Here is a 10871-nt window from a genome sequence, read left to right on the forward strand (position 1 = left end):
GCAGCACCTGCAGAGGGTGTGGCTCAGGGCGGGCACCACAGGGGACGGCAGACAACCCCCTGACCCACGGACAGCAGCAGAGCCAGGGCTTGTGTCAAGCTGTTCTTTATTTCAGGGAGAAGCCAGGGGAGGGGGCTCAGTCTTTCTTGGCAGCAGCTTTCCTCATAGCGGCTAATACGTTGCTCAGCTCCTCCCGCTTCCTCTTGGCGCGGATGTGCGTCCCCACCTGCCAGGGACGAGGCCGCAGTCAGCCCGGCCCCAACTCCCATCCCATCCCGCCCCTCGGCTGGCAGCGCCCACCTACCCTTTTTTTGATAAACTTGAGTGCCCGTTTGTCCTTGGAGACCTTCAGTAACTCCATGGCGCGCCGCTCGTACGGGGCAAAGCCACACACCTCCCGAATCATGTCCCGCACGAACTTGGTGTGTTTCGTCAGACGCTGGGGGGAAAGGGGCGGCCGTTTTAAACAGCTGCTCGCGCTGCCACGATTTCCCTGCCTACTTCCTCCCCTCTGTAGGTAGCTGTGAGAACCAAGGTATTACCCCTGGCGCTTTTCACCGCGCCCGGAGCAGCTCCCATCCTCCCCAAGTCCCAGTCTCCGCAACACTCGCAGGACGCGCCTGGAGTCCAGGCTGCCTGCTGAATAAAGAAGGCCAGTACACTGACACACCTGAAATCCCCCAACCTCACACACCGCAACCTAGGGCCAGCTCCACCAGCGAACTCCTCATACGTCAGAACCCCAAACCCGCTGCCCGCGCCGCTCTCAAGGTGCTCCCTCTGCCCCAGCGTGGACTGCACGCTGCCCCCCTTAGTTCCGCGCCCCAAGGAGCGTTCTTTCAGGTCGAGAGCCTTTGCCCAAGCCGTGCCCTCCACCCTCCAAGAAACCCCCGACAACCTCCGCGCGGCCCCCGCACTCACCCCGCGGCGGCGGCTGTGCCTGGGCTTGCTCACGTTCTTGGTCACCTTGTGGCCCTTGTTGAGGCCCACGGCCATAGGGTAGCGTAGAGCCATGGCTGCGGACAGCGGCGGGGAGAAGGGGCGGAGGTGAGTACAGGCTCGGTTCCCGAGGCCCAGAGACCCGCGTCCCGGCTTCTTCAGCCTCGCTCGCCACAACCAACCATCCTCCAACCCGCACAGAGGACCCGGGAGTCCGGATGGCGGCGGATCCCGGCAGTGCGGGAACGCACTTACCTACTGCTCTCCAGTGGCGGCCGTGGCGGAAGGGTTGGCGCCGCGCGGAACTCTGGGATATCTACTCGGCTCAGGAGGCGCAGGCCAGAGAGGCAAGAACGGCGCGCGCTCCCCCTGGCGGCTGGAGTCTTCCCCCCGCGGTCTCACTGAGCATGCGCGTTTACTCCTGCGCGCCCGAGAGCCGCAGTCGGAACCAGTGGAGGTGGCTATGGCTGCCTTCCTCCCTCTGCTTGTCACATGAGTTCGAATCCCAACTCCGCCGATTTCTGGCCGACCCTGCATCGACGACCTCATCCCCCAGAATTTCAACTGTAGAACAAGAATAATAACAAACTTTGAACTGGTTTTTTTTTTTGAGACGGAGTCTTGCTCTGTCGCCCAGGCTAGAGTGCAGTGGCTGGATCTCAGCTCACTGCAAGCTCCGCCTCCCGGGTTTACGCCATTCTCCTGCCTCAGCCTCCCAAGTAGCTGGGACTACAGGCGCCCGCCACCTCGCGCGGCTAGTTTTTTGTATTTTTAGTAGAGACGGGGTTTCACCATGTTAGCCAGGATGGTCTACGATCTCCTGACCTCGTGATCCGCCCGTCTCGGCCTCCCAAAGTGCTGGGATTACAGGCTTGAGCCACCGCGCCCGGCCATGTTTGAACTGTTAAAATGCCCGTTAGGCCGAGTGCGGTGACTCACGCCTGTAATCTCAACACTTTGGAAGGCCAAGGCTTGTGGATCACGAGGTCAGGAGCTCGAGACCAGCCTAACACGGTGAAACCCCGTCTCGGCCGGGCGCGGTGGCTCAAGCCTGTAATCCCAGCACTTTGGGAGGCCGAGACGGGCGGATCACGAGGTCAGGAGATCGAGACCATCCTGGCTAACACGGTGAAACCCCGTCTCTACTAAAAATACAAAAACTAGCCGGGCGAGGTGGCGACGCCTGTAGTCCCAGCTACTCGGGAGGCTGAGGCAGGAGAATGGCGTAAACCCGGGAGGCAGAGCTTGCAGTGAGCTGAGATCTGGCCACTGCACTCCAGTCCGGGCGACAGAGCGAGACTCCGCCTCAAAAAAAAAAAAAAAAAAAAAGAAACCCCGTCTCTACGAAAAATACAAAAAATTAGTCGGGCCTGGTGGCAGGCGCCTGTAGTCCCAGCTACTCCGGAGGCTGAGGCAGGAGAATGGAGTGAACCCGGGAGGCGGAGCTTGCAGTGAGCCGAGATCGCGCCACTGCCCTCCAGCCTGGGCAACAGAGCAAGACTCCGTCTCAAAAATATAATAAATAAATGAATAAATAGCCAGGCATGGTGGCATGCTCCTGTAATCCCAGCTACTCAGGAGGCTGAGGCAGGAGAACTGCTTGAACGTGAGAGGCAGAGGTTGCAGTGAGCCAAGATCACGCCACTGCACTCCAGCCTGGGCAACAGCGAAACTCTGTCCAAAAAAAAAAAAAAAAGGCCCATTAACGAGGTTATTGGTTTCATTATCTATCAATTGGTCAAGCTCTGGACTCGGTCTGAATACAGCCCCTTGGGGACATCTGATGTAATTTTAGGTGGTGCAGGGACGGAAAGCTAAATAACTGAATCACGTGTCGGACACACACACGTTTCCAATTTTTCTCCTTTAATGCTACTAATATATGAGAGAGAGTCTCAATTTAGGGCTGCTCTAATTGGGGTTAGCACTTTCATGTTTTTTCCAGACAGGGTCTTGCGTCTTGCTCTGTCACGCAGGCTAGAGAGTGCAGTGCTGTAATCATAACTTACTGCAGCCTTGACTTCCAGGGCTCAAGTGATCCTCCTGACTTAGCCTCCTTAGCTGGGACCACAGGCACATGCCACCACGCCTGGCTAATTTTTTAATTAAAATATTTGCAGCCGGGTACAGTGGCTGACACCTGTAATTCCAGCACTTTGAGGGGCCGAGACAGGGGGATCACCTAAGGCTAGGAGTTCGAGACCAGCCTGGCCAACATGGTAAAACCCCGTCTCTACTAAAAATACAAAAAAGCGTGGTGACCCACACCTATAATCCTAACTATTCGGGAGGCTGAGGCACAAGAATCGCTTGAACCCCAGAGGTGGAGGTTGCAGTGAGCCTAGATTGCACCACTGCACTCTAGCCTGGGCGACAGAGTGAGACTCCGTCTCAAAAATAAATTAATTAATTAAAAAGTAAAGACAAGGTTTCACCATGTTGGCCAGGCTGGTCTCAAAACTCCTGACCTCAAGTGATCTGCCCACCTTGGCCTCCCAAAATGCTGGGATTATAGGCATGAGCCACGGCTTCTGGCCCTCTCAGCCTCCATTTCTCCACCTATGAAATGGTATTGAGAGTCAAGGATCCTTTGGCCGGGCGCGGTGGCTCAAGCCTGTAATCCCAGCACTTTGGGAGGCCGAGACGGGCGGATCACGAGGTCAGGAGATCGAGACCATCCTGGCTAACACGGTGAAACCCCGTCTCTACTAAAAATACAAAAACTAGCCGGGCGAGGTGGCGGGCGCCTGTAGTCCCAGCTACTCGGGAGGCTGAGGCAGGAGAATGGCGTAAACCTGGGAGACGGAGCTTGCAGTGAGCTGAGATCCGGCCACTGCACTCCAGTCCGGGCGACAGAGCGAGACTCCGCCTCAAAAAAAAAAAAAAAAAAGAGAGTCAAGGATCCTGATACACCCACCTCCTGCTGCCCGCCAGCTGCTAGCAAATTGGAATTACCAAGGAATTTGAACAACATATATGCAAGAGAAGAAGAGTTTTTATTCTCAAACAGGCGGCTGGGTCCAGCCCAGAACACACTCTTTCCCTCCTCCTCCCCATCAGACCCTGCCACCAGGTAGACGAACAGTGTAGACGTCCCTGCAGGTGTGAAGAGTACCAGAGACCCCAGCTGGGGGAAGCTGGCAGGGGTTGCGGGAGATCCTCCCAGATGGAATGAGTGGAAAAAATAAATCAGGGCCTTAGAAACACAGACAGGAGATGGAGGGGGGTCCATGGGTGGCTCAAGGGTGGCGTGACCTCTCTGAGCCTCAGTTTCCTCATCTGCAAAATGGAAGCAGTCATGTCATCAATAAAGGTCAAACGAGTGAGGCCTTGCAGGTCCCGGACAAAGGCGCCTAACAAGGGGCACCTGCACCTCCGAAGCTGTAACTGGTTCCAGGTGCCCGTCGTTTTTGTCAGTTTTGCTTTTCTGTCTTGATGACTTCATCCTGGGCTATGGCCACCCTCTCAGGGGGGTCTCTGTGAGTGTTCTGGCTCCAGGGACAGTTGGAGGGAGGAGCGTTCCCGTCTGGGACGTTAAGGGGCACCCCCCGGTGCTCACGCTGCAGCAGCGGCCGTGACGTTGAGATCCTGGCGGATAAACCAGGCCCGCGGGCGCGGCAGCCAGCGCCGGAGCAAGCACAGCAGGTGGAAACGCCACGGGTAGAAGACGCCAGCCGCGCGCGTGGCGCCGCCGCGGATCACGGCCAGGGCTGCCTTGGGCCCCGAGGACGCCTTGACCCTCGTGACTCCCCTGGGGACGGGAGGGCGCGGTGGGGCCTGCGGCTGGGGCTGGGCGGCCGCCCATGGGCCCCAGCCCAACCCCAGGCTCGCCCGGGCCTCACCTGACTGCCTCAGCGGCGGAGGCGCGATCTCGGAGGCCCAGGACACACATGGTGATTGCCACGTTCACGTCCTGCACGTCCAGCTCCCGCCGCAGGGAGCCGAAGAAGCCGTCCAGCGCGAACTTGGCCGCCGAGTAGGGAGTGGAGAATGACGTGGGCACGCGGCCTGGGAGCGCAGACGGCAGCGGCTGAGTGGCTCCCCGTCGTCCGGGAAGCCTGCCCAGACCCTCCAGACTCACCCGCATCGAGCTCCCCACTCCCCGTCCCGCAGAGCCGGGGCCGAGTACACGCACCGAGCAGCGAGGACACCACCACCAGGGAGCCCTTGCTGTCCGTCAGGCTGGGCAGCGCCCGCGACGTCAGTTGCACGTAGCTCAGAAAGTTTACCTGCAGGTGGCACTTGCGAGTCACCGGCAGAGGCGGAGCCCAGGGGCAGGGCGGGGCTAGAAATCCGGAGGGCGGGGCCAGGACCAGGTCCGAGGCGGGGCCAGAAACCCGGAAGGCCTGCCCAAGGGCGGGGTCAAGGCCGGGGCGGGGCCTTGGGCTAGGAGGGGCGTGGCCGGGGCGGGAATGGAGGAGAGCCGGCTCGGGAGGTGGCAGAGTCCCGGCCGCGAAGGGAGCGGACCACCGGTCCCTGAGATCGAGGGGCGGGCGGGGACCACGGAGGAGCGGAGCACCTGCATGAGCCAGCGCGTCGCCTGGGGGGTGTGGGCTCGCGTGCCGGCCGGGGCGCCGCCGATGTGGTTCAGCACGAGGTAGTCCAGCCCTCCTGGCCCAGAAACGCTGGTCAGCCCCGGAGGCCCCTCCCAAGAACACGATGAAACCCCGCCCCCGATCTTAGCTCCACCCAGAGCGCTGATCCAGTGAGCTCCGCCCCAGGTAACTCCCCCTACGATCAAAGACACCCAGCCCTGGCCTTACTCCCTGGATCTGGCAAGGTTTCGTCCCCATTCAATGAGGCCCCGTTCAGAGCTCTTTCTGCAAGATGCAATAAGACTCCACCCCGACCACGCCCCCAGTCCTCATACGTCTCCGCCCTGAGACACCTGTTACTGTAGCCACACCCACAGCCCAATTCCGGTCCTGTCCCTAAGGCCTAGGCCAAGGTCCTGGACTCCTGGCTTCAGGCCTAGCCCCTCACCCAGCTTGTCCAGCGCAAACTGCACCACGCTCTCGGGCGCCTCAGGGGAGGCCATGTCCGCAGCGATGTAGAAGACCTTGGGGGCGCCCAGCTTCCGGCAGTTCCCTACCACCTGGGGGGGGCCAAAGCTGCCCGTGGGCCTCTCCTCTACAGCAGCGCACCCCCCTCCCACCCAGCACCTGCCAGCCATAGGGAGGCCCCCGCCTGAAACCCCCCCCCACTCTGAGTCTCGAGCCCCATTCGACACCATTCCCAAACATTTACCACTGCTGGGGGGCACAACGTGGAGCCCGCGGGCCAGAATGCTGGCCAATTTGGTGGTTAGTCAATCACCAACATCTAAAACAGGACATTTTACCTACAATTTCCAGATTGCTAGCTTCTCTTGAAAAACTGAAAGGTTTGTGCCCAAGAGCTATACCCTTCCTTGAAGTAGCAGTGGGCTGTTTGTTGCTAAGAAGTGCCCATCCTTCCCTTGGAATTTGAGAACCCTGGCTATCAGCACAGGCGTGAACACCCAATACTCTCATTTGCTGAGAAACACTGCACTTTCCAGTCACCACCTCACTGCACTGGCACAACATCCTAACCCATGATAAGGTGGGGTTTTTTGTTTGTTTGAGACGGAGTCTCACTTTGTTGCCCAGGCTGGAGTGCAGTAGTGCGATCTCGGCTCACTGCAACCTCCACCTCCAGGGTTCAAGTGATTCTTCTGACTCAGCCTCCCACGTAGCTGGGACTACATGCTCGTGCCACCATGCCCTGCTAATTATTTTTTTCTTTTTTTTTTTGAGACAGAGTCTCTCTCTGTCACCCAGGCTGGAGTGCAGTGGTACAATCTCAGCTCACTGCAACTTCCACCTCCCGGGTTCCAGCAATTCTCCTGCCTCAGCCTCCTCAGTAGCTGGGATTACAGGTGCCTGCCACCATGCCGGCGTTTTTTTGGTTTTTTGTTTTTGTATTTTTAGTAGAGACGGGGTTTCACCATGTTGGCCAGGCTGGTTTTGAACTCCTGACCTCAAGTGATCTGCCCACCTTGGCCTCCCAAAGTGCTAGGATTACAGGCGTGAGCCCAACTTGCCTGGCCTAATTTTTGTATTTTTAGTAGAGACGGGGGTTTCACCATGTTGGCCAGGCTGGTCTTGAACTCTTGACCTCAGGTGATCCACTTGTCTCAGCCTCCCAAAGTGCTGGGACCAGAAGCGTGAGCCACTGTGCCTGGCCAGAAAATGGTTTTATTGTCCCCGTTTTGCAAATGAGGAAACTGAGAGGCTCAGAGAGGTTAGGCGACTTGCCCAAGGTCCCACAGGAAGCCTGGATCATTGCAGGGATTCAAACCCAGGCTCTCTTCCCTCCCGCCACGAGCACCCCCACCATTCATCTAGACATGGGGTGGCTCACCTTCTGCAGGAGGGCCTCAGTGTGGGCAGTGAGCACCAGGTGGGAGCCCAGACGCGCGTAGTGATAGGCCAGCTCCTCACCGACACCAGCGTTGGCCCCTGTCAGCAGCACTCGCGCCCCCTGGAGGCTGGCTGGCCATAGCCGGGGTGGTCACTCTGGGCGGAGGACAGGACAGCTGGCCCGGTTTCTCCCTCCCTCAACCCCAGGTGCTCACCTGGGTCGAAGTTGTCATCCCAATAATAGGCGAAGAACAGGGCCCCGAGCCCTGTGAGGAGAAGCACCTTCATGGTCCTCTGTGGGCCTGCAGAGGGACAGGGGACAGAGGTGGCCGGCACAGGCCTGGCCCACAGCCACCGCTTTTGGTGGGTGTTTGGTGATGCCACCACCTTGGATCCATGCCCTCCTCTCCACAGCCACCACGGTGGCTCCATGAACCACCGCACCTGCACCCACTCCCTCCACCCTTCTCAGCCCTCTCCATCCACACACCTTGCCTCCCCTGGACTGAACTTCCTTCCTGTTCCAGTTAGAATAAAAACCAGACGCCTTGGTGGCCACAAGCGCCCTGCGCGGACCTGTCCTCCTTGCTCACTCTCCTCCACTAAAACAGATCATTTGTTGTTCCTTGAAACCAGCTGGCTGGGCGCAGTGGCTCACACCTGTAATCCCAGCACTTTGGGAGGCCCAGGCGGGTGGATCATGAGATCAGGAGATCGAGACCATCCTGGCTAATACGGTGAAACCCCGTCTCTACTAAAAGTACAAAAAATTAGCCAGGCGTGGTGTTGGGCGCCTGTAGACCCAGCTACTTGGGAGGCTGAGGCAGGAGAATGGCGTGAACCCGGGAGATGGAGTTTGCAGTGAGCTGAGAAGATTGTGCCACTGCCCTCCAGCCTGGGCGACACAGCGAGACTCCATCTCAGAAAAACAAACAAAAAAAAGCGCCAGTCACCATCCCGCCTCAGGGCCTTCGCAGAGGCTGTTTCTACCGCCTAGCATGCTGTTTCTGGATATAACCAAACGGCTTGGTCTCTCACTTCTTTCAAGTCTCGGTGCAAAAGTGACCTCCTTGGGCTGGGTGTGGTGGCTCACGCCTGGAATCCCAGCACATTGGGAGGCTGAGGCAGGCAGATCACTTGAGGTCAGGAGTTCGAGACCAGCCTGGCCAACACGGTGAAACCCCATCTCTACTAAAAATACAAAAATTAGCCGGGTGTGGTGGCAGGTGCCTGTCATCCCAGCTACTCAGGGGGCTGAGGCACACACATGCCTGTAATCCCAGATACTTGGGAGCCTGAGGCAGGAGAATCGCTTGAACCCGGGAGATGGAGGTTGCAGTGTGCTGAGATTTGCCATTGCACTCCAGCCTGGGCAACAAGAGCAAAACTCCATATCAGGAAAAAAAAAAAAAAAAAAAAAGGCTGGGCATGGCGGCTCACACCTGTAATCCCAGCACTTTGGGAGGCCAAGGCGGGCCAAGGGGTCAGGAGATCGAGACCATCCTGGCTAACACAGAGAAACCCCCTCTCTACTAAAAAATACAAAAAACTAGCGGGGCGACGTGGCGGGCGCCTGTAGTCCCAGCTACTCTGGAGGCTGAGGCAGGAGAATGGTGTGAACCCGGGAGGCAGAGCTTGCAGTGAGCTGAGATCCGGCCACTGCACTCCAGCCTGGGCAACAGAGCGAGACTCCATCTCAAAAAAAATAATAATAATAATAAAAGTCAGTGGGACAAGGGGAAGAAGACTTCCAGAACCAGGAAGATGAGACAAACCAGATGAAGGGGATCGCTGAGGAGCCCCGAAATCTCCCATCTGTAGGTCCAGCCCTAGGTTCTTTGCCTCTGCTGTTCTCTGGGTGTCTCCTCTTGACAACCTCCAGGCCCCTTCGAGCCAGCAGGACCCAATCCAGGCTCAGCATGTCACCCCACACCTGCTTCTCTTCCCAGCTCACCATCACCGAAATAGCCCCACTGTCCCCTGTCCCTAAATAGGAGACCTAGGCATTATCCTCACCTCCTTCTATGCTTTCACCCCCACGAGCTCATGGTTTTCAGATCTTATCAATTCTCCCTCTCCAATCTCTCCCCAACTGTCCCTTTCTGTCTCTCTCCAGGGCTCCCAGATTGTTACCTCCCTCTTAAACCCTACTCCTGGCCTGACCACCCCCATTTTTCCTCTGGCCTCTCTTCCAGCTCCCACTTGGTCTCCCCCACCTCCACACTGGCTTCCCCATGTCCCTGCCTCTCCTGTCCACGCAGCCAAAGGCATCTGTGTCACAAGCAACATGGCCATGGCCCTGCCTGCTCCAAACCCTCTCAGGGGTCCCCACTGCAACTGGTGGAAACCAGGCTCCTCACTGCACCCCATGAGGCCCTGCAGGTATAGACCCTGACTACCTGTCTATCCTCCTCTCCCATGGCCCCATTAATGAATCGTTCCGTTCTCAAAAGAGTGAACTCCTCGCCTTCCCCAAACACACCAGGCATGCCCACAGCAAGCAACGAGCTTCCACCTTTTCCCCTTCCAGGGACAGCCCATGAAGCCCCTCTGCTCATCCCTCTTTCCACCCCCAGCTCCATACTGACTGCAGCAGCCCGGCAGGGGGAAGTGGGACCAGATGGACAGAGGGGTGGACGGATGGGTGGATGGATGCACAGATACAAGGATGGATGGGTGGGTGGATGACCACATGAATAGATGGATGGGTGGATGGATGGATGATGGACGGACAGATGCATGGATGGATAGACAGATGAGTGGATGGATGGATGAATGGATAAACGGGGGGAACACATAAATGGATGGAAGGATGGACGTATGGACGGACAGATGCATGGATGTATTTATGGATGTATGGACGGATGGATGAGTGGATGGCCAAATAAATAGATGGATGGATGGACAGATGGATGGGTGGAAGGATGGGGGGGGCAGATGGATGAATGGATGGGTGGGTGGATGGGCGGACAGATGGATGAACGGATGGGTGGATGGATGGGGATTCAGATGGATGAGCGGAAGTGTGGATGGATAGATGGAAGGATGGAGGGGTGGATGGACAGATGGATGGATGGAAGGATGGACGTATGGACAGATGGATGGGCAGATGAATGGTTACAGCAGCCCGGCCGAAATGCGGGAGAAATGGGGGGGAACCAAATCCCTGCAGAACTCACCGGCCCTTTCTTGACCTCGGCGATCCTTAGCTTCCCCTCTGAACAAAGCGGGCCTGTTACCCGCTGCGCACCCCTAAACCGTGCACTCACCCACTCAGGCCTCAGTTTCCCCCACTGTCCAGCGGGGCTGGGGTCCCGGCCTGGGAGCCACGCGAACGCCCCCACGGTCCTCTCTTCTCGGCCGCCTCCTGCCGGGTACCCGACCGCGCCCCCTCCCGTAGCGCCCGGGTCACGTGACTGGAAGCCCACCTTCTCCCGGGGAGGAGCCAGGCCGCGGGGACCCAGCGCGGGAGCGTCGCCGGGCAACAGTCCCCGCCTGGTCTCCACCACCCAGCAGGGGCCCGGCCCCGCCCCCTGGGCGGACGCCCCG

At 58.3% G+C, this 10871-nt stretch overlaps 2 protein-coding genes across 20 annotated transcripts; both read right to left on the reverse strand.

Moving 5' to 3' along the window:
* Positions 1-89: 89 nt before the first annotated feature.
* RPL36 (ribosomal protein L36) lies at positions 90-1353 on the reverse strand. The gene is made up of 4 exons (XM_033199511.1): positions 1195-1353; positions 922-1016; positions 305-439; positions 90-226 (listed from the first exon to the last, which is right to left on the reverse strand). The coding sequence occupies exons 2-4, from the start codon at positions 1012-1014 to the stop codon at positions 137-139; spliced, it is 318 nt and encodes a 105-aa protein (XP_033055402.1). The 5' UTR covers positions 1015-1016; positions 1195-1353; the 3' UTR covers positions 90-136.
* Positions 1354-3423: 2070 nt separating this feature from the next.
* HSD11B1L (hydroxysteroid 11-beta dehydrogenase 1 like) lies at positions 3424-10856 on the reverse strand. 19 transcript variants are annotated; one of them, XM_033199519.1, is made up of 8 exons: positions 10751-10838; positions 7538-7624; positions 7324-7454; positions 5923-6034; positions 5459-5550; positions 5021-5168; positions 4782-4947; positions 3917-4690 (listed from the first exon to the last, which is right to left on the reverse strand). In XM_033199519.1, exons 2-8 carry the CDS (start codon positions 7608-7610, stop codon positions 4495-4497), a joined length of 918 nt encoding a protein of 305 aa, XP_033055410.1. In that variant the 5' UTR covers positions 7611-7624; positions 10751-10838; the 3' UTR covers positions 3917-4494. The 19 variants fall into 19 exon arrangements, with proteins under 19 accessions (XP_033055412.1, XP_033055407.1, XP_033055411.1 ...); XM_033199523.1 differs by having other exon boundaries at positions 5075-5168; positions 10592-10836; XM_033199518.1 differs by having other exon boundaries at positions 7538-7662; positions 10592-10805.
* Between the last annotated feature and the right edge of the window lie 15 nt (positions 10857-10871).

This window comes from Trachypithecus francoisi, unplaced genomic scaffold (assembly GCF_009764315.1).
Source record: "Trachypithecus francoisi isolate TF-2019V2 unplaced genomic scaffold, Tfra_2.0 Lachesis_group5, whole genome shotgun sequence".
Taxonomy (NCBI): Eukaryota; Metazoa; Chordata; class Mammalia; order Primates; family Cercopithecidae; genus Trachypithecus; species Trachypithecus francoisi.

Coding starts and splice junctions, on each gene's coding strand:
- RPL36 (XM_033199511.1), bottom strand. CDS start 1,014: ATGGCTCTACGCTACCCTATGGCCGTGGGCCTCAACAAGGGCCACAAG. Junction 440..921: donor GGCACAGCCGCCGCCGCGGG/GTGAGTGCGGGG, acceptor CTTTCCCCCCAG/CGTCTGACGAAACACACCAA. Junction 227..304: donor TCAAGTTTATCAAAAAAAGG/GTAGGTGGGCGC, acceptor CGTCCCTGGCAG/GTGGGGACGCACATCCGCGC.
- HSD11B1L (XM_033199512.1), bottom strand. CDS start 7,754: ATGGAGCCACCGTGGTGGCTGTGGAGAGGAGGGCATGGATCCAAGGTG. Junction 6,035..7,323: donor CTGAGGCCCTCCTGCAGAAG/GTGAGCCACCCC, acceptor GGCCCCCCCCAG/GTGGTAGGGAACTGCCGGAA. Junction 4,691..4,781: donor TCCGCCGCTGAGGCAGTCAG/GTGAGGCCCGGG, acceptor TCCCGTCCCCAG/GGGAGTCACGAGGGTCAAGG.